Source organism: Stenella coeruleoalba (genome assembly GCF_951394435.1).
Source record: "Stenella coeruleoalba genome assembly, chromosome: 6".
Taxonomy (NCBI): domain Eukaryota; kingdom Metazoa; phylum Chordata; class Mammalia; order Artiodactyla; family Delphinidae; genus Stenella; species Stenella coeruleoalba.
This window is the reverse complement of record NC_137151.1, coordinates 109,577,202-109,598,454: the sequence shown is the minus strand read 5'-3', so window position 1 is coordinate 109,598,454 and position 21,253 is coordinate 109,577,202. Positions and strand designations below refer to the sequence as shown.

General features: G+C 47.6%; 2 protein-coding genes across 8 annotated transcripts in view; both read left to right on the top strand.

Annotated features, from left to right (window-relative positions):
- Window positions 1–803: 803 nt before the first annotated feature.
- On the top strand, window positions 804–7,559 carry SLC23A3 (solute carrier family 23 member 3; the record flags this gene model as incomplete). 3 transcript variants are annotated; one of them, XM_079924699.1, is made up of 12 exons in its annotated part: window positions 804–1,100; window positions 1,228–1,385; window positions 1,499–1,596; window positions 1,809–1,882; window positions 2,211–2,392; window positions 2,716–2,839; window positions 2,995–3,103; window positions 4,249–4,502; window positions 5,000–5,105; window positions 5,545–5,712; window positions 6,728–6,823; window positions 7,267–7,559. In XM_079924699.1, the coding sequence occupies exons 1-12, from the start codon at window positions 936–938 to the stop codon at window positions 7,557–7,559; spliced, it is 1,827 nt and encodes a 608-aa protein (XP_079780825.1). In that variant the 5' UTR covers window positions 804–935. The 3 variants fall into 3 exon arrangements, with proteins under 3 accessions (XP_079780825.1, XP_079780824.1, XP_079780826.1); XM_079924698.1 differs by having other exon boundaries at window positions 1,499–1,620; XM_079924700.1 differs by lacking the exon at window positions 4,249–4,502 and having other exon boundaries at window positions 2,747–2,839; window positions 3,064–3,103.
- Window positions 7,560–8,477: 918 nt separating this feature from the next.
- Window positions 8,478–21,253, top strand: part of NHEJ1 (non-homologous end joining factor 1) — a 78,084-nt gene continuing 65,308 nt past the window's right edge. The window contains exons 1-6 of one of the 5 annotated variants that reach the window (XM_079925312.1): window positions 8,478–8,779; window positions 11,925–12,101; window positions 12,545–12,757; window positions 15,668–15,883; window positions 19,790–19,928; window positions 20,508–20,566. In XM_079925312.1, coding sequence (XP_079781438.1) covers window positions 11,925–12,101; window positions 12,545–12,757; window positions 15,668–15,883; window positions 19,790–19,928; window positions 20,508–20,566 — 804 coding nt within the window. In that variant the 5' untranslated portion in view covers window positions 8,478–8,779. The remainder of the gene's footprint in view (window positions 8,780–11,924; window positions 12,102–12,544; window positions 12,758–15,667; window positions 15,884–19,789; window positions 19,929–20,507; window positions 20,567–21,253) is intronic. The other 4 variants (XM_079925311.1, XM_079925310.1, XM_079925314.1 and 1 more) reach the window with 4 other exon arrangements.

Sequence of the window (21,253 nt, the reverse complement as noted above, 5' to 3'; positions counted from 1 at the left end):
ACAGGATGCTACACGTCCTGAAATGCTCAGGAACCTCACCTCTTATTATGAAGAATTCCTGAGACAATTTTTGAACCACCGGATGTACGTCACGTATATGAAAAGCCTGTTTGAGCCTAGAATTATGTGTTTTACATGTAAACACAGAATAGATTTTGCGTATTTGGAAAAAGACTCAGTTTGCTAGGAATGCACCTCTGTGTAAATTAAAACTATGCTTTGTTCATCACTTTACCAAGAACTTGTTCACTATTTTGGAACATCAGGTCACTAATGGCAGCAGTGCCTGTGGTACATGTGTCATCAGGAAAGCACCGATATCAGTTGGCATTGCAGTTGTCACATCCACGTTGATTCCACATGTGGGGGTGGGCACTGGACTACTTCATTGTCTTCTGGTTTAGTTGGGCCCAAGCTTTCACACACTGAAAGGATAAATTACTTGTATTTCTCCTTTATATTACAGTGAGGACATTATACGGAGTTGTGGTCACTGTTGTCGTACACGATGTAGGGATGTTTCCTTTTGAGGTAGTCCACGGGGCTGGACGCTAATAGGCTTGAGAACTGCAGTGTAATCGTGATGGTTGCAAATGGCAGTGGTGAGGAGGGAATACAGTCTGTAAAATCTCCCCAGCCTATTTTAGAGGCTTTCTCCCCACCACTCCTATCCCGGGACAGGGGCTCTAGATGGAGATTCTTGGGGGGAGGGGTCCAGAACTTGGCTCCCCGGTTAATGGGTGACGGAATTTGTGCAAGAGCTGGGCAAAGGTGAAAGGGCCGTGTCCTGCCCCAAATCCCTCATCCCTTCGCTCTGCTTCATTGACACTCCCGCCCCCTGCCCGCTCCAGGCAGCTAACTTCACACAAACTCTGACCTCTTACTCTCCCTCCTTAACTCCAGGGCAGGCAAGACAAGACGAAAGGCAGGGCAGCATGAGCCGATCACCCCCCAACGCCATACAACTCCGATCCGTGGGCTCCCAGGGTACCATGGCTTCCCTGCCGCAGCCGTCTGCTGTCCAAAATCCCTCCTCTCACTCTTGGGCCTCTGTGTGTGGGTCTCCACCCTGGGGCCTCAGCTGTCTTCTGGCTCTGCAGGTAGGAGCAGAGGTGCAGGAGCTGGTGCTGGCTGAAGGGGGTGTTTGGAGGGAGGAGGTGTGGCATGAGAAACCCTCTGGAAGTAGGTATTTCTGCCTATTTCTGAAGACTGTTCCTCTGCCTGCAGCATATCTTGGTCCTGGCTTCTCTGCTCTGCGCCTCCCACCTGCTCCTGCTTCAATGTCTCCCTGCAGGAGGACTCTCTTCCTCCCCTGCCCAGCTCCTGGCCTCCAGCCTCTTTTCATGTGGCGTGTCTACAGCCCTGCAAACTTGGATGGGCAGCAGGTGAGGGGAACTCCCTGGAGAGAAGGGAACAGGGTCCCAGCGCGTAGGAGAGGCTCGGGGAGGCTTTCAGCTGCCCCGTGTTTCCAGACCTGCCTGGGCTGCTGTTCCTACAGGCTGCCTCTTATCCAGGCTCCATCCTTAGAGTTTCTTATCCCTGGTCTGGTGCTGACCAGTCAGAAGCTACCTCTGACCACCCGGACACCTGGAAACTGTGAGCACAGAGCAAGGGCACAGGGTGAGGGTGAGGTTGGGTGCTCACCTGAGCACACAGTTGTAAGTGGGTGCAGGATTGAGATGGGGCAATGATGGGAGGGTTAGGCACCATGGGGTGCTGGAGCTGTGTCAGGCACCAGCCAGAACTGTAGAGCAATGGGTCTCCAACCTGTTTATCTCTCTGCTCTCCACGTCCCCAACTTCTCCCAGCTTCCCTTGTGCTGCGCCTGTGTGGGGGACCTGGCTGCCACGGCCTGGAACTCTGGAACACTTCTCTCCGAGAAGTGAGTACGTGGGGATGCGGAGGAGGAAAGCTAAGAGTGGTGCCCGACTGGGGAGGCTCTTGTTTCCACTTTACAGGGACTGAGAGGCTCTAGGGCAAAGAGTTGGGTGGGGGGAACCTCTCCTGGAATTTTTTTTTTTTCCACACCACGTGGCTTGTGGGATCTCAGTTCCCTGACCAGGGACTGAACCCGGGCCACGGCAGTGAAAGCCCGGAATCCTAACCACTAGGCCACCAGAGAACTCCCTGGAATTAGTTAAGATGTCCAGGCTGAGGTCATCTCAATTGAGCAGAATGTTTTCTCTTTGTCCACTTCTCCACTCCACCAGGTGTCCGGGGCCGTGGTGGTCTCCGGGCTGCTGCAGGTCATGCTGGGGCTGTTCGGGGGTCCTGGCCACTTGTTCCCCCACTGTGGGCCCCTGGTGCTGGCCCCCAGCCTAGTTGTGGCAGGGCTCTCGGCCCACAGGGAGGTAGCCCTGTTCTGCTCTGCTCACTGGGGCCTGGCATCGCTGTACGTAAGTCCTGAGAGGCGTGGTGCCCGGTGGGGTGTGTGGGAGCGGGGGAGGGCAGAGGTGCTGGCTCCACCGGGTTTAGCTGCCATCTTGAAAGGGACAACACTTTGTGGATCTGGAATCCAGAACTTTTGCTGGATTCATTTGTTCACCCTGACTTTCACCTTGTCTCCTACTGACCCCCAAGGTGCCCTCCTTCCCCCTCCATGGGGGGCTTTCTTCTCCAGGACCCCCTTTTATGGTATTCTGCCACTCCCACCTCCACTGCCCCGCCTCCGGATGACTGCTTCCTCTTGCTCGTAAAGCTCCTTCCCTCTCCTAGGCTTATCCTGCTCATGGTGGTCTGTTCTCAGCACCTGGGTGCCCGCCTGTTCCCGCCTCACCCCTGGAGGCGAGCTTCAACCTCTTCAACCCACACTCACATCCCTGTCTTCAGGCTCCTCTCGGTATGTGGAGGTCTGGGCAGGGGCAGTTGAAGTTAGAAGGGCTGGCACGGAATGCTCGCTCGGCCCCCTACCTTTTGGTTTCTGTCTACCCCTCCAAGGCTAGCTTGAAAAGTTCTGGGGGAGGGGTTCTTTTCCGTCTCAGTCTTGTCCCTCAGGTGCTGATCCCAGTAGCTTGTGTGTGGATCCTCTCTGCCCTTCTGGGTCTCAGCATCACCCCCTGGGAGCTGTCTGCCGAGGCACCGTGGTTTTGGCTGCCTCACCCAGGTAGGTTTTCTCCTCCTCCATCTTCTTACTCAAATAAAGGTGTCTCTTTCTTTGGACTCTGAGTTAATGAAATTAGCTGTACGGATTCTCAAAACACACAAGGGAGAGAAATTGCCAGTCTGAGGGGCAATGCCCGCCGCTCACCACAGGTGTCTTTGTTACTGTTTAGAGACATCTGTAAGCCCCACCACTGCGTGTTGATACTCCTTAACCAATTTACACATGTACGTTACTTACTCCCACAGACATTTGAGTTGGTGACCTGTGCACAAAGATTGCTTTTGAGGAGGCATTGTATATGAAATTTGCTCTCTCATCAATTTAATAGTGGTCTGTTGAGTGCTTATTATGTGCTAGACACGTGACAGGGGACATGGTGATAAACATGACAGACACGGTACCTGCACTCATGAAGCCTATAATCTGTTGGGGAATACAGATACTAATTAAATAGTCACCCAAGTAAATGTAAAATTGCACGCGGTAAATTAAAAAGGGCGGGTACCTTGTGTGATGAAAGGTCATAATGGGGAATCTGACTTTATTGGAGAGTTCAGGAAAGGCACTCTTTTTTTATGTTTTTATTTATTTAATTTTTAATTAAAAATTTTTTTGACTGCACTGTGTGGCTTGTGGGATCTTAGTTCCCCAACCAGGGATTGAACGTGGGCCCTCGCAGTGAGAGCATGGAACCCTAACCACTGGACCACCAGAGAATTCCCAGGAAAGGCATTCTTGAGGAAGTGATCACTGAGCTGAGATGTGAGAGATGAGTAGGAGCTTATTGGGTAAAGGCAAGAGTGAAGAGCATTCTAGGTGGAGAGAACAGCATATGCAAAGGCCCTCTAGTGGCCAGCAACACAAGTACAAGGGCCTGACACAAGGCCAGTGTATCTGGAGTGAAAGAAGTGAGGCAGAGTGTGGTGGGAGATGAGGTTAGAGAGATAGGTGAGGGTCAGACCAAAGAGGACCTTGTAGACCACAGTAAAGGGATGGGTCTTTACCCTGAGTTTGATGCTTTTGTCCCAAGCCATTATCTTCAGAGACAATGGGGCCTTTAGGGTGCTTGTGTCATAGGCTGTCAGAGGCAGGGGGATGCTTCAGACGTGAGTCTGGCCCCAAAGCAGCTCTTTCTCCCTCCCCAGCTGAGTGGGACTGGCCCTTGCTGACACCCAGGGCTCTGGCTGCAGGCATCTCTATGGCCTTGGCAGCTTCCACCAGCTCCCTGGGCTGCTACGCCCTGTGTGGCCAGCTGCTGCATCTGCCTTCTCCACCTCCGCATGCCTGTAGCCGAGGGCTGAGCCTGGAGGGTCTGGGCAGTGTGCTGGCCGGGCTGTTGGGGAGCCCCATGGGCACTGCATCCAGTTTCCCCAACGTGGGCACGGTGAGCCTTCTCCAGGTATGTGGACGGGGGTGGGGGGAGAGGAGCCGGAGGTGCAGGAGAGGGAAGGGGACTGATTGCCAGCTGTGCCCAGCCCTCTGCCAGGCACTCCACAGCAGTGATCTCATTTAGAGAGGTACCTAGAAGTGGTAAGGGCTAGGAGTGTGAGGAAGACACTAAATCACTACTGAACTCCTTCTGTGCCTCAGGCACTGTACCAGGGCTGAGGTTCTAGAGAGAAGCAAGTCAGATGAAGTCCCTGCTGTCTTGGGGACTTCGAGAGAGAGAGGTGGACAATTTAAGAAAAAAAAAAAAGAGATAATTTCCAAGAGTGATAAGTGCTATTTAGAAAACAAAGTGGGGGTGGGATAGTGGTTGAGTAAGGGAAGCCCCTTTAGGTAGAGTGCTGGGGGATGCTTCCTGGGAGAGTGACATTTGAGTTGGGATCCAAACGATGAGAAGGTGTTGGCCAGGTGAAAACCTTGAACGGTCGAGGAGGTGGCTGTGTTTTCTAGGCTGGATCTCGGCGAGTGGCCCACTTGGTGGGGCTGCTCTGCGTGGTGCTTGGGCTCTCCCCGAGGCTGGTCCAGCTCTTCACCACCATCCCACTGCCTGTACTTGGTGAGTGGATGTATCAGCAGGACTGGTGTTGAACCAGTACCCCCCAGCAGGGCCCAACTGGTTGCTGGTGGTCAGCACCCTTTCTTTCTGAATAGCCTCCCTAATATATGGATGTACGTGTCAGCTGTCCTATTTGCTCAGCCATATCTTGGCCTCTTTTTTTTTTTTTTAACATCTTTATTGGGGTATAATTGCTTTACAATGGTGTGTTAGTTTCTGCTTTATAACAAAGTGAATCAGTCATACATAAACATATGTTCCCATATGTCTTCCCTCTTGCGTCTCCCTCGCTCCCACCCTCCATCTTGGCCTCTTGACTGGCCTTCTCTGCTCCTGGGCCTCTTGGTGGTCTCCGCCCATTACAACCTGCCCTGGCCTGCAATACTCTCTGCTGTGCCAGCCCTCTCCCAACATCTTCAATTACTTCTGTATGAGACAGGTGGGGTGCTGGGGGTGACCCAGGCCGTGGTTCTGTCTACTGGATTCTCCAGCTTCCACTTGGCTGACATTGACTCTGGGCGGAATGTCTTCATTGTTGGCTTCTCCATCTTCATGGCCCTGTTGCTGCCAAGATGGTTTCGGGAAGCTCCAGTCCTACTGAGCACAGGTGGGAAGAGGGGGGATGGAAAGAGAAGTTGCTTTGCAGTGGGAAAGCAAGGGCTCAAGGCTTGAGTTTCTCTGGACTCCAGGCCCCCACACCCAGAGAAGGGCTTTGGTATAGTCCATCCATTTGTTTAGCAAATATTTATTGAATACTGTGCTAGCCCCTTGGGATACAAAGGTGACTGTAGATGTGACAGTCTAGAAAAAGAGATGAGATGTGTAGAAACATAACTAGAAATGTTTAGATAAAGAGCTATGGTGCTCGGCGGTGAGAGAGATGGCTTCTGTTGGAGATGATCTGGGTAACTTTTATGGAGAAAGTAACATTGAGCTTGTCTTGAAGGACGGTAAGATTTAAAAACATATTTGGTGAGAAGGTCATTCCTGGTGGAGGAACCACCATAAACAAAGACATAGAAGTAGGAAGTCATAGGGTATGTCCTGGGAGTGGCAAGTAACTTAGTTAGCTTAGCTTAGCAAATAGCAGTGGTTCTTAACTGAGGATGGTTTTGTCCCACAGAGAACATCTGGCAATGTCTGGAGACATTTTTGGTTGTTATAAGCAGGGGAGAGGTGATTGTTAGTGGCACTTAGTGGGTAGAAGGATGCTACTAAACATTCTGCAATGTACAGAACAGCCCCCTCAAACAGAAAAGTATCTAGTCCAAAATGTTAGTAGTACTGAGGTTGAGGAACCCAGGCTAGAGCACAGAAGGTAAGAAATGGGAAATAAGGTTGGGGCTTTTAATACCAAACTTTCAGGAGACAGGGAGCCTGGAACTATCGAAGCATATCTGGAGAGCATGTGTATGCTCAGAAGATAGGGTGTTGAGCAGGGACCCTGTGGGAAGGGCCTGGGTGTGGGAAATAGAGAGCAGAGGGACAAAGGAGGGGGGCATGGAACAGTTCAGAAAGATCTGTCCTTGGTCCAAGACTTAGGCTTAGGTTGGAAGTATTAGGCTCCTTGGCTTTGCATAGGATCAGAGTTTCCCCTCCTGCCTGGCCCCAACCCCCTGTAGGCTGGAGCCCCTTGGATGTGTTACTACGCTCACTGCTCACAGAGCCCATCTTCCTGGCGGGACTCTTGGGCTTCCTCCTAGAGAACACCATTCCTGGTAAGTTGAGGCCAGGCCCCAGCAGACTGGGGAATGGCCAGGAAGTCATCACTTCCTGGGTTGGGCAATGGCCTGAACACCCTCTCTCTCTCTCTCTCTCTCTTTTTGAATTAAAAAAATATATTTTTTAAAATTTATTTTATTTTTGGCTCTGTTGGGTCTTCGTTGCTGTATGCAGGCTTTCTCTAGCTGCGGCGAGCGCGGGCTTCTTATTGTGGTGGCTTCTCTTGCTGTGGAGCACGGGCTCTAGGCGAGAGGGCTTCAGTAGTTGTGGCTCGTGGGCTCCAGAGCACAGGCTCAGTAGTTGCAGCACACAAGCTTAGTTGCTCCATGGTATGTGGGATCTTCCCGGACCAGAGCTTGAACCTGTTTCCCCTGCATTGGCAGGCGGATTCTTAACCGCTGTGCCACCAGGGAAGCCCTGACCACCCTCTCTTTTGCAGGCACACAGCTTGAGCGAGGCCTAGGTCAAGGGCTGCCATCTTCTTTCACTGCCCAAGAGGTTCGGATGCCTCAGAAGTCCAGGGAGAAGCCTGCTCAAGAGTATGAGCTTCCTTTCTCCATCCAAAACCTGTGTCCCTGCATTCCCCATCCCCTCCGTTGCCTCTGCCCACTTCCCGAAGACTCTGGGAATGAAGAAGGAGTGCCCTCTGAGCCAGGAGAGACAGCCGACTTGCTGCCTGGCTTTGGGGAGCAGTGCCCTGGGTCTAGCAGAGAAGAACTTAGGTCCCAGTAATTACCAGGACTCCAGCTTCCACCTTGATTACTTTAGCCCTATCTCTCAGCTTGCTGGAGAGCCAGATCCCAGGCTCTACTTTCTCTCAGGGAGAGGATTGTGTGTGTGTGTGTTTCACACGGGCCCACCTAAAGGTCTCATTTCCCAGCAGGTGTGTTTGCCTTTCCTTCTCTTAATTAGGCCCAACTGTTCCAGAGCAGGGCCATGGTTTATGGGCCATGATTGAATGATATTTTGCCTGTGAACTATCTATACTCGAACCCCAGCATTCACTAACTGATACTTATTATGCCTCCTATGTGCAAAGTCCTGGAAATACAGATATGGATAAGGCAGGGTCCCTGCCCTCTCAAACACTTATGGTTTAAAAAGACATGTAATTACCAACTAAAATCCAAAGCAGAAAGCAGTCTGCAATAAAGATCGAAACAATGCTATGGGAGCAAAGCGGAAGAAATAATGAGTTCTGATTGGGGATAGTGGGAAAAGCTTTACATAGAAGCAGCACTGAGGCTGGCCTTAACAAGAGGATTTTTCGTTGTGGAACAGGGATGGGGAGAATTTTTTAGGCTCAAGTATTCAGCTCGAGCAAAACAGTAAGTTGTACAAGGTGCAAGATGAGTTGAAGGATGTCAAGCTTCTCTGTGGTGATGGAGCATAAATTGGGGGTGCATGGAGGGAGAAATGAGACAGGAGAGGTAAAGGATGAGGTCAGACCATGGGATTTATGCCTGGGAGACTCATCTCTTAACTCGAGTGCTGGTGGAGACCCAAAAGAGATATCTAGTGAAGTTCAATCCCCTCGTTTTATTTAAAAACAAAACAACAAAAAAGGCTGGACGCGTAGGGAAGGGAAATGACTTTGGGTTTATCAACAAATCCAAATCCGGGGTCCCCTCTCCTGCACTTCGTCCGGCATTCTTTCTACTCTGCCAGCGCGACACTGAGGGGCGGCCCTACCCCCCCACCTCTCTACCAGGGAGTCCTCCAGCCTCTCTTCTCGCTTTCCCGGCCACGGTGTCGCTCCACCTCTGACGGATCCAGTTTATCAGCTCCGTGGGCCCAGATGTCCCGCCCACATCAGGCTTGGGCTCCGCCCCAGTGTCCCAAGACCCCGCCTCCCCGTGGTTGGGGGGAAATGCCCCTACTCTAGGCCTTTCGGGTTGCGCGGGCGGGCCAGCTTGCCGCGGGGAGAGTGAGAGCTCTCGAGGCCGCTCACGGTAGGTGGGGTCGAGCTCTAATCGGGGCCAGGGCCGGGGCCGGGCGGCGAGAGATTGCTCGGACTCTGCGGGCTGGCCCTGGCAACGCGCTTCCTCCAAGAATTTTCCTCCCAGCAGGGACCCGCGCACGGCCGGGGTTCTGGGACAGGCCTCCGAGGGTGGGCGGGGGCGGGGCCGGGGGGCCGCGCGTGCGCAGCTTGCCTCCCGGCCGCGAGGCGGGGTTTGTGCGGGTACTCCTATGCGGGCCGCTCGGCGCCACCAAGTAGCCGGTTTTCGGCTTTGTTGCCCTTTGAGGGGTCCCGAGCCGCGCCTCATGCAGCCGGTGCTGTAAAAATAGAAACGTGGGGCTTCCCCGGTGGCGCAGTGGTTGAGAGTTCACCTGCCAATGCAGGGGACACGGGTTCGGGACACGGGTTCGTGCCCCAGTCCGGGAGGATCCCACATGCCGCGGAGCGGCTGGGCCCGTGAGCCTATGGCCGCTGAGCCTGCGCGTCAAGGCCACAACAGTGAGAGGCCCGCATACTGCATAAAAAAAAAAAAAAAAAAAAAAGAAACGTGAACGATGAAGGCCTTTCTAGTGAGGGCGAATGGAAACTGGACGCCAGGCGGGTCTCCTGGGATAGAGCTGTGGTAAAGGGACCGAGGGGCGGGGCGGGGCCCAGCCCGGACGGTCGCCGGGGTTTTGCTGCCCTCTGCAGGATGGCGGAGGAACTGCGCCGAGGGAGGGGCTCACGGCCGAGGTGCGGGACTGGGTGCCGACCCGCTTTAGGCCACCCCACTCCTCTGTTGGCCCTCGGCGCTTCCCCATCCTCATTCAAAATAATAAACGGGTGACTCTGGTTAACGGCATCCTTGAAGGAAACATGAGAAAGGTGAGATATAGAGGCCTCAAAGCAGGACACGCGTGGTGGGAGCAGCAAACCCAGGTCTGATGCTGAATTTCTCAGACCTTTTTAGGGGGCTTGTTGATCCCAGATCCCACATTTTAAACTCCTCCCCCGCCCGCAGAACAAAACATACTGTGTGAGGGTCCTGAGCTTCCAGGCTTTCCGAAGTGACAGGCTCGGATAGTCAACCCAATTTTGGTGACTCTTAGAGCGCACGCTGGGGAGTGCCTGTAAGGGAGAGAAGGGCTTGGCGACTTGCTGTTTGTGACCGACTTGCTGTTTCTGACCTTGAGCAATGTGGAACTCTGGTCCCGTGAGGACTAGCTTAATCATTCCAAGATCTTCTCTTCCCAGTAGGAACAGCAGGTGGGAATGTGACTGAAATACCATCATCTGAACACAAGGTTTTGAGGCTGCTGCAGATAAAAATCACAATATATATAGTTCTATTTCACCTGTCTAGTGACTGTACAAATTATGTTACAAGGCCATGCTTCAAAAACTAGGTTATGGTTGGAAGAATAATGGCTTAGATTGAGATGAAAATGACTGGAAGAACAGCACCGTGTTAACCACGTTAATGAAATCCAAGGATTTTCATTGTTTTCTTTGTATTCTAAGATCTGCGCTCCCCCCACCAACTTCACTTTGTGTTTATAAACTGAAATTACATCACGTTTTTTGTTTGGCTGCGCAGGATCTCTGATCAGGGATTGAACCCGTGCCCCCTGCAGTGGAGGCATGGAGTCTTAACCGCCAGGGAGGTCCACCCTTTTTTTTTTTTTACCCTCCGGAAAAATGATCAAACTGCCTGTAAAGTAGCCATAGTTACTGAACATCTACTAGATTAAGGCTACAAATTTAGTTGCTGAAGTCAAAAGGTTGGTTTCCAGGATGTGCAGCCGGGCATGATATCATTGATGGCAGTGCCTTGGATGTGGGTGTGGATGAGTGAAGTGGAGTTAATTCGTGGTCTCTACCTCTGTGATGTGCTGTGCCTTGTATTGACTTCTTAGTCATTCAGGGTCTTCTTGAAATGGGGTTGGGGCTTTTCTCCTTGCTTCTGGACACAGAGTTATTAGCTCTTTATTTGTGTCTCATTGATCCCTTTGAGAATTTGACCATAGCTGTGGACGTCTTCCCTCCAAATGGGTATATGCAGGTATGCACAAATTTTGCACATAATTCCAGAGGGTTTACATGCATAGACTCTAGATTAAGAATCCCTGACTTAGAGAATGTATATATATTTAGGGAAAAAATATATTTAGGGAGCATATATATATATATATACACACACACACATACATACATATATTCATTTAGGAAATATATATATATGTTTAGGGAATACATATATATATACCACACACACATATTTAAAATTCTGAGAGCTTCCAGAGTTTTTTTTTTTAGATTTTATTTATTTATTTTTAATTTATGGCTGTATTGGGTCTTCGTTGCTGCATGCAGGCTTTCTCTAGTTGCGGCGATTGGGGGCTACTCTTCCCTGCGGTGCACGGGCTTCTCATTGCGGTGGCTTCTCTTGTTGTGGAGCACGGGCTCTAGGTGTGCGGGCTTCAGTAGTTGTGGCTCGCGGGCTGTAGAGTGCAGGCTCCATAGTTGTGGCACACTGGCTTAGTTGCTCCACGATATGTGGGACCTTCATGGACCAGGGCTCGAACCTGTGTCCCCTGCATTGGCAGGTGGATTCTTAACCACTGCGCCACCAGGGAAGCCCAGAGTTTTGCTTTTAGATAATGATCAAATAATTTGAATTTCCTGCGCGTGACACTTATGACATGATGTTTTGTAAAACAAGAACTATTTCTTCTCTTCCAGAAGCTCTGGGAAAGGATAACATTGACATATTTATTAGGAATGTGATAAAGGTGCAACAAGAATGGTTTAGGTTTCCATATTGTTATATTATTAGAAAGCAGAAATACTAGTACCAATATGCTGAGGCTTAACCGCTATAGAAGAAGGAGATATTTTATGTTTTCTAGGAATTTAATATGGGAAAAAAAACCCTCAAAATTCTAAATCGATTTTTAGTGGCAAGAGGTGGTAAGGTTGGTGCTCAGCTGGTTATATACTGGGAGGGTGAAGGAGAGGGGGTAGAATGTAAATCAATGCCTTCTGTTTTCTTAGGGAGGATTTTCACAAGATGTATTTGATAGAGAACTCTCTGAGTGGTGTCCCCCCAGGCCTACAGCACCCTGGGGGCACTTTGCTAAATTAAGACTCTCCTGCAGATGGAGGAACTGGAGCAAGGCCTGCTGATGCAGCCGTGGGCATGGCTACAGCTTGCCGAGAATTCCCTCTTGGCCAAGGCTTATATCACCAAGCAGGGCTATGCCTTGCTGGTTTCAGATCTTCAACAGGTGTGGCATGAACAGGTGGACACTAGTGTGATCAGCCAGCGAGCCAAGGTAAGTGTGAAGAGAAGTACTGCTATGGGTGGCAGTGGACATAATTTCTTTCCTAGTGAAGGTCAGGGGGCATTAACATCACCCAGCTCATTGGCCTATAGGTAGCCAAGGAAGGTCAAATTAGGTTGCTACAATTCCCATTAATGTTCTGTACTTCTACCTCTAGCCCTAGGATCTTTCCATATGGGTGTGTGTCTGTGTGTGTGTGTGTGTGTATGTGTGTTTCTGTAGTGCATTCAGTGGAAGGCAGAATTGTGAAGTAGGCCAGTTGATCTCTCTTCTTTTTGTTTTCTTCTTTCCTGTTCTGATGTTTTTATTTTCCCTTCCCTTCCTCTTCTGCCCACTGTCTTCATGTTAACCAGAGCTTTCCTTTGCTGTTACTTACCAGGGAGTCAGTTTCCTTTTAGCCCTCTCACCCTGTGCAACGCTTGCTCTCTTCTTAGGAGCTGAACAAGCGCCTCACTGCTCCTCCTGCGGCTTTTCTTTGTCATTTGGATGATCTGCTTTGCCCACTGTTGAAGGACACTGCTTGCCCTGGCAAAGCTACATTCTCCTGTGATCGTGTGGCAGAGGCGCTGATACTCCGGGTGCGGAGTGAGCTCTCTGGTCTCCCATTCTATTGGAATTTCCACTGCATCCTAGCTAGCCCTTCGCTGGTAAGTGCAATTCAAATACGGGGTAGGGAAAGGGATGCCAGCTGCTTCCCCTTCTCAAAGCTTCTCAAATGAAGCTTTAGGTGGGTTTTTTTTTTTTTTTGGTAAACCCCATTTGACATTTGTCTCCAATTAGAAAACTTTCCTTGACTAGGAAGAAGGCAGAAAGATTTCTTGACTGGTACATTCTTTCCTTACAAAAGGAGCATAGTTTGGGCCTACATGCTTTACCGGGTATCTTTATTCATTACTTGGTTTATTCAACATTTATTAAGCATCTACTATGGGCTAATTGTTGGGTGTCCAGATCTAAAACAATATAGCCTATTCCTGGAGTTCATAATCTAATGAGAAGGCAGACAGACAGGAAACAGGATAAATTATGGTATATACTTTGATTGAGATAAGCCCAGGATGATTGAGGATCTGAAAAACCTTTTTGAAGAGAGAGTTTCTGAGCTGAGTTTTGAAGATGAATAGGAAATAAGTGGGAGAAAATAAAAAGATCATTTTAGGCATGAATGCATTCTGAGAGGTGTGGAGATGTATAAGTGTGGGGCAAGTGGGGGAACTTCATGACTACAGGGAGCCGTGAGAAATGAGGTAGACAGTGGCCAGATCTTGAAGGATTCTAATGAGTTTGGATTTTACCCAAAAGGCAACGGGGATTCACTGAACAACTTTAAGCAGGGGTTTAACACGATCCAATTTGTAATTTATCAAGATCACTCTGGTAGTAGGGTAGGCTATATACCAGTGTTGAGTACCTTTCTGAACATTATCTTGTCATTTAATCCTCACAACTGTCCTGTCCTGCAAGATAAATATTATTGCCATTTTTCAGAGTAGCAAGCTGAGATTGAAGGTAATTTGTCCAAAGTCATCCAGTTTATAAATGAATGAGCTGGAATTTGACTCCCAGGTAGGTCTGATTCAAGAGCCCATTTTCAGGGACTCAGAAGATAATGTCCTCTGCTCACTTGTAGCTTTCTAGGCCCCAAGAGCTTTTATTAGCAATTAGTTAGTTGAGAGTGAAGAACTAGTTTGCAGGAATTACTTCTGCTTGTCCTTCTACCCTTTTATAGAAACAGAGCTTGTTTTAGCATTAGAGGACAGGGTCTTCTTTGGGGGTCCTAAGGTTGTAGGTTTATCAGCAGAGGGATCTGAAGACAAATGGGCATCATTTCCTGTCTCCCTTCTTTAGTTTCCCAGAGGTAGTGTGATGCTTTGGCAACAATAGGGTGATGGAACAAAGTGCTTTTCAATAAACTGTTCCCTGTTTTTGATCTAGTATTTTTGACCCAAGCTAGTCTTGAGTGTTTGGAGAATACTAACCTCTGAATTTTTAAGGCCCATTAACAGTGCTTAGCAAATAATAATCACTCAGTTTTGTTGATTTTAATTGAACTTCTTGTGAAAGTTTCCACCTTGCTTTAGGTAGAATTTATCTTGTTCAAAACCCCTGTAACTTTTTCTAAGTAACACCAGGAGGCACTGTTCCCTCAATAATGCTTGTTATGACACCAAAACATTTGGGCAGCCTTGGGGAAGCCCTAGCAATAGCTACTCTCATTTTATATCACACAGCCCTGGAAATTCAGAAGAGTGAGATTGGGGAGGCAGTTCTTGTTGGAAGCTGATGGGCTCTAATAGTTTTTCTTTCAAAAGAATACAGTAAAGAACACTTGTACAATGATATTATAATTGAAAGTAATGGGTGAAGAAAACCTAGATATTCTAGGCAAATTCCTCTAATTGGAGAGCTGCAATTTAAAAAGAGGCAACAGGGGCTTCCCTGGTGGCACAGTGGTTAAGAATCCGCCTACCAATGCAGGGGACACGGGTTCAAGCCCTGGTCCGGGAAGATCCCACATGCCGCGGAACAACTAAGCCCGTGCACCACAAATACTGAGCCCGTGCTCTAGGGCCCATGAGCCACAACTACTGAGCACGTATGTCACAACTAGTGAAGCCTGCACGCCTAGAGCCCATGCTCCACAACAAGAGAAGCCACCGCAATGAGAAGCCCGCGGACTGCAATGAAGAGTAGCCCCCGCTCGCCACGGCTAGAGAAAGCCCGCGCGCAGCAATGAAGACCCAATGCAGCCAAAAAAATAAATAAATAAAATAAATTATAAATAAATAAAAAGAGGCAACAGTGTTTAGAGTGGAATGAATCTTGGTTGGCCATGGGGAGAACAATTTATTAATAATTATGCTTCAAGGTATATTATTAAAAGAAGAAGAATGCCATCCCAGGGAAATCCCTGTACCTGAGGAAGCTTTATAGGGAAAAAGTTAGAGCCAGTGGACACCGGTGAGGATGTAGGCGGATACTATTTCAGGCTTGTGTGTGTGTCTGTGAGGTCACACAGTCATAATTTTTGTTTGTTACTCATTCTTGTCATAGTTTTTATTTAATTCTTTTTGAATGAGTAACTCATGCAAAAGGCAAACACTTCAAATAGCATTTAAGGGTATGTAGGGAAGAAATAGGTCTTCTTTCTACTCCCTTTCCAGTCCCTCATTTTCCTTCTCTGAAGCAATTACTGCTGTCAGCTTCTTGTGAATTCTCAAGCAAAGCCACATATATATATCAGTACATATGAATATACTCATATAGTCAAATACATATCTAGATATATGTATTTTCACAAATGGCAACATTCTGTTCACAGTGTTCAGTACCTTGCTTTTTTCACTTAGTTTTAGAACATAGAAATCATTCACAGCATTACATTTAGAAGACCTGCCTTAATATTTTTTAATGGCAACATAGCATTTTGATGAATGAGTTTATCAACGTGTGTTTAATTGCTCTGCTGCTAGTAGACACTTAAATTGTTTCCATTCTTTTGTTTTTATATGTAGTGAATATCCTGCATTTTCTTTCTTTTTTTTTTTTTTTGGCAGTACGCGGGCCTCTCACAGCTGTGGCCTCTCCCGTTGCGGAGCACAGGCTCCGGATGCGCAGGCTCAGTGGCCATGGCTCACGGGCCCAGCCGCTCCGCGGCATGTGGGATCTTCCCAGACCGGGGCACGAACCCGCGTCCCCTGCATCGGCAGGCGGATTCTCAACCACTGCGCCACCAGGGAAGCCCTGCATTTACTTTTTCTATGTGTAAATGTGTGAGTAAATTCCTAGAAGGGGAATAGCTGAATCAAGGAGTATTTGCATCTTTGATCTCGCTAACGTAATGTTGTGTTGTCTTCCAGAGAGACTGTGCAGCTTAACTCCTCCAAGTCATGTCGGAGAGTAGGAGAGTACCTATTTCCCCACACTCCCTACCACATTCACATTAATAATGTAATACTTTTTATGTCTCTGCAGGATATTATGGAATATACAAAGCTTTCTAACACTAAGCCCATTTCCACTTCTGGCCAGCTTCTCTTCATCACCCCCTCCTCCTTCCCACTGTCTATTCTTCCTAGTATCTAATGTAATTCTTTTTTGTTGTTGTTATTCTTATCTTTTTTTTCTAGTGTAATTCTTTATATTCCATATTTTGAGTTTCAAATTTGTCACCTCTTTGGCCAGATTATGATTCCCAGGAGTCACATCTGAAGGTTTTTTGGGTGGTAGAAGGAGCACAGGCAGACCTGAATTTGTAACTCAGCTCCATCACTTTGACTACTTGTATTACCTTGGATAAGTTACTGAATTTTTATGAGACTCAGTTTCTTCATCTGTAAAATGGCGATACCAATCCTGACCTTACCACAGAGACGTGAGGATTAAATAAGAGAACATATGTAATATTACTTAACTTAGCATTATAGTGGGCCTGTGAGAGCAAATAGTCCAACTCCATAATTTGTCTTTTTAAAAAAAGACAAGGGGCTTTCCTGGGGGCTCAGTGGTTAAAAATCTACCTGCCAATGCAGGGGACATGCCATCGAGCCCTGGTCTGGGAAGATCCCACAGGCCGCAGAGCAACTAAGCCCGTGCACCACAACTACCGAGCCTGTGCTCTAGAGCCTGCGAGCCACAACTACTGAAGCCCGCGCGCCTAGAGCCCATGCTCCGCAACAAGAGAAACCATCGCAATGAGAAGCCTGCGCACTGCAACAAAGAGTAGCCCCTGCTCGCCACAACTAGAAAAAGCCCGCGTGCAGCAACGAAGACCCAATGCAGCCAAAAATAAATAAAATAAATTTATTTTAAAAATAAATAAATAAAATAAAAATAAAAAAGACAAGGACCATGAGAGTACTTGGGGTTAAGCCATTTTCACATCTAGGTGCTATGAGAGCCAGGGCTAGAATCTTGGTCTCCTAATTCCCAGTCTACTATTCTTTTCATTATATCCAAACATGATACGTTTCATCTTGGGATTGGTAACTGCCATCCTGCTCTTCTGCCTATGACTTATGAGCATTTCTATGGGAAATCTGAAGATGCTGGGGAAAATTATAAATAGCTTTTCCTCTGGAGAAGATTGGCGACTCCTGTTCTGTATCCACCACACTTCCTGACTTCCTTAATTGTTGTGATCTCTTTGAGGGCAGAAGCCTCACAGGGTCAGAGCGTGTATTCAGCACCCAGTAGGTATTTGTTGAATTGATTTATTGAACTGCATCTTTTCATATGTTGCTGTCTGTAAATGAAGGGGAGGGAGTGTCCCAGCCTCCTAAAGCACTTCAAGATTTTTCTTCGTAGTGTCTGTGGATTTGCTTTGAAATCTGTTGCTTCAGCCACAATGTTTTATTCTAATTAATTGATCTAAGTTAGGGTTCAACTAACTTTGAAATGAGTTATACCCCAATGAGTCAGAGTGGTGTAACCCAATCCTATGAAATTATTTGAGAAGTTGAAATATTTAAGGATAAAAAGCTTTTAAAAAATGCTCTATAGACATTGGAGTCCTATCAATAATTACCACATTTAATTAGACATAGCATTGATTAAAAACTGTTCCTCATCATGTTTCATGCTGTTATATTTACCACTACTCAAAGGAATTGCTGTGAAAGTAGCCCCCAGAGAAAGGTTGGTTATTAACTCTAGGAATTTCTGTTATTTGAGTGCTGCCAGCAGATGGATGGTGATGCTGCTTGGTTGGTAGTGGCAATTATTTTCAATTCAACTCACCAAACATTGGCTTGCTTTCATACAAGTATTCACCTATTTTTCCTCCTGATCTCCCTTGAGAAGGAGCAAACTTAAAACAATTCCTAGGAAAGAGAGTTGAGTCTAGAGCAGATACATTTTCCAAAAGCAGAGCTTCTGTCACATTCTGAACAGTACTTCCTGGAGGTTTAAGTTTATACTAAGGACTGAGCGGGGAGACAGTTCTAGGTTGGGATGTGCTATGTGACAGAAAGAAGTGACGGGTGTCTATAGCTGGACCTGATTGCCGGCCTTCCACTCTGCACTGTTACCCTGCGTTTCTTGGGTCCTGGTGCTGGTGCAAAAGCTGCTGCCACTAAACCCTAACCTCCCGCAACCCTAACGCACACCCAGTCTTCTCCTCTACTCTGTTTTTAGAGAAAAAGAATCATTTCCTGTTAGTTTGAGCCACAATACACCTGAAATTTTTAGTAATAAGTTTTACTAGAAAATTAATGGAAATGAAAACGTACAAGTCTGAAGAGTCCAGACTTCTGATCCTGATCCAGATGAGTCTGGCTTGCACATCTTATGGGCCACTTTAGTACCTTTTCCTCACTTCAAGCCTCTGTGAGGTTTCTTGTCTAAAAGCTATCCTTTTTAGGTCTAGGGTACAGGTTGGCATACTATGGCCAACAGGCCAAACCTGGCTTGCTGCTTATTTTTGTAAAGTTATACTGGAACCCAGCCACCCTCATTTATTACATGTTTTCTATGACTGCTTTCTTGCTACAACAGCAGAGTTGAATATTGTGACAGGGACTATATGGGCCACAGGGCTGAAAATGTTGACTCTGGCCCTTACAGAAAAAGTTTGCTGACCTCTGATCTAGGGCGTTTCTTCTCACTGCCTCCTTTAGTTCATCTCCTTGGGGGAAGGGAAAGGAACTTTCATAATATCCCCCAGCCACAAATTATCGATTTTAGCTAATTTTTTGGACGGCTAATGGACACCTTGTGTAGGTGAATGGAATGGTTATTCTATATAGCTATGCATTATCATATGAGAACATCACTCTAGCTGCGCTGCAGTGTAGCCATGCTTACATCCTTCTTACCTCTGGTTAAGAGCAAGCTGTGTGGAGGGGTGGTTTATTCCTTCCTAGGCTGGTCTCTTGGTGACTGGCTTGTTTCTATTACAACAGTGACCTTAGACTTTGCTGCATTTGTGGGAACAGATGGAAACTCTGGCCTCATTCTGGGCTATCATCAGCCCTGAAATGGTTCATAATTGGTGTCTGGGTCTGATTTGACTTTCACAGTTCTCTACTTTCTGTTGATATTTGTCTTCTATTACACTCCAGCTAGCATACTCTGTTTTAGTTGCACTTACTTGCTTAGAGGTTACTTGGATCTTCTGCTTTCATCTCTCAGTTTTTGCTGAGAGTTGAGTCCACACTTACCTCTTATCACCTGTATCACATCCTTCTCTCTTTTTTTTTTTGCGGTACGCGGGCCTCTCACTGTTGTGGCCTCCCCCGTTGCGGAGCACAGGCTCCGGATGCGCAGGCTCAGCGGTCATGGCTCACGGGCCCAGCCGCTCCGCGGCATGTGGGATCTTCCCGGACTGGGGCACGAACCTGTGTCCCCTGCATCGGCAGGCAGACTCTCAACCACTGCACCACCAGGGAACCCCACATCCTTCTCTTTAAATCACAGCTCTAGGTTATCTATTCATACATGTTCTCCTTTATTCTTCCCATCCTTTTATCTGTGCCACAAAGAAAATCCTTGAACCTCTTTCATATATTTATTTAATTATTATATTTGTGTTTACATTCATGTAAATGGGTTGCTTGACTATGAAAATACAAGTTCCTGTGAAAACATTTGTTTTTCAGTATTTTTTCCTGGTACCTTATACACTGTTAGGGAGTACTTTGTGTTTATCTGTTGGCTAATTGGTATCTCTTCCATGGAAGGTCTCCCAACATTTGATTCGTCCTCTGATGGGCATGAGTCTGGCACTGCAGTGCCAGGTGAGGGACCTAGCAACATTGCTTCATATGAAAGATCTGGAGATCCAGGACTACCAGGAGAGTGGGGCTACGCTGAGCCGAGGTGAGAGGACATTCTTTGAGGAGTTGGGTCGGGAGTGGTACAGACGGTCGAAGAGCCTTAGCAAAGGGGGAGACTCATTTGCATTAGGGAGGTGCTTTCCCGAGGGTGGGTGCTGGGTGCTGACCAGGACTGGAGACTAGATGACACTTCTTTTGCGTCAAGTACCTGGCTGGGGCCCAAGTATCCAACAGAAGCTGTAACTGAGCCCAGACATGCCCTAGGCAATGGGAAGGAAAGACTCTGGAAAGGGCCAACGGCTATATAAAATTGCATGAGGGAAAAATGACCTGGGACTTTAGGAAGCTGCATAGCTCCAACTTCAGAGTAAAAATTCAATTTCACCTGTCTTTGTGGTGGGAAAACCTTCTAGAGCGCCTGCTGCCAATGAACCTGTCATTTATTGCTAATCACCCTTTCCTCCTCCTGTTTGTCCTCTTCTCCCACTGGACTAGGTGTCTCTGGGTGTTGCATCTTTATCCTCTTTCCCAGGAAGTCCTGGGCTCTGTTCCCTTTCCATCTCACAGGTAGGAAACTCATTCTAAGACTCATATTTCTTTTCTGCCTCCCTTCTTATTACAGATCGGTTGAAGACAGAGCCATTTGAAGAGAATTCCTTCTTGGGACAGTTTATGGTAGAGGTAGAGTATTTGCTATTTCCTTTCTCCTTGTGCAGCTTTGCTTTACTTCCTCTTTCCAGATGCCTGAGTGGTGACTTGCATTTTGGGTGTTAGGTTTGCTTGCATCGTTGGAGAACCCTTTCTGTGGAAAAGTTACCTATAGAAAGTCTGATAAAGCTGAAGATGTACCTGGGGCAGATGGGGAGAAGTAGGGGGAAAGATGTAAAAGGCAAAAGTGAGCTGATTAACATTTGTAAAACATCTCTGCTAAGGTACCTAGGGATTTTGTTTGGAATTCTCTTGGAAACCTTGGTTGACCAGTTGCTAAATTTTTGCTTGCTGAGATCTGATCCCAGGTCTGGATTGTGGAGCGGGGGGCTAGTCATTATTACTTGTCTGGGCCCCTTCGACATCCCACAGTAGAGGAAGGTGAAAAGCACAGGGCTACCATTTGGGGACTGTCTTGTGGGCACAGTAGGCTGTGGAAAATCACAGTGTTTATACAAGGGGACTGGCAAAGGAATGAATGGGGAGTAGATAATTGTGGCCTGTCAGAAGCTCCTGCCTAGGTTTCCCTTCTAAGGATTGAGCTTGGCCAAAAGAAACATCTATTAAATGCCAAGCAGGGGTAATATTAATAGTAGTGACCTTTGATAATACCAGTCAATATTGATCTTTTTCTCTAACTCTTCTGAGACTTGTTGGTTG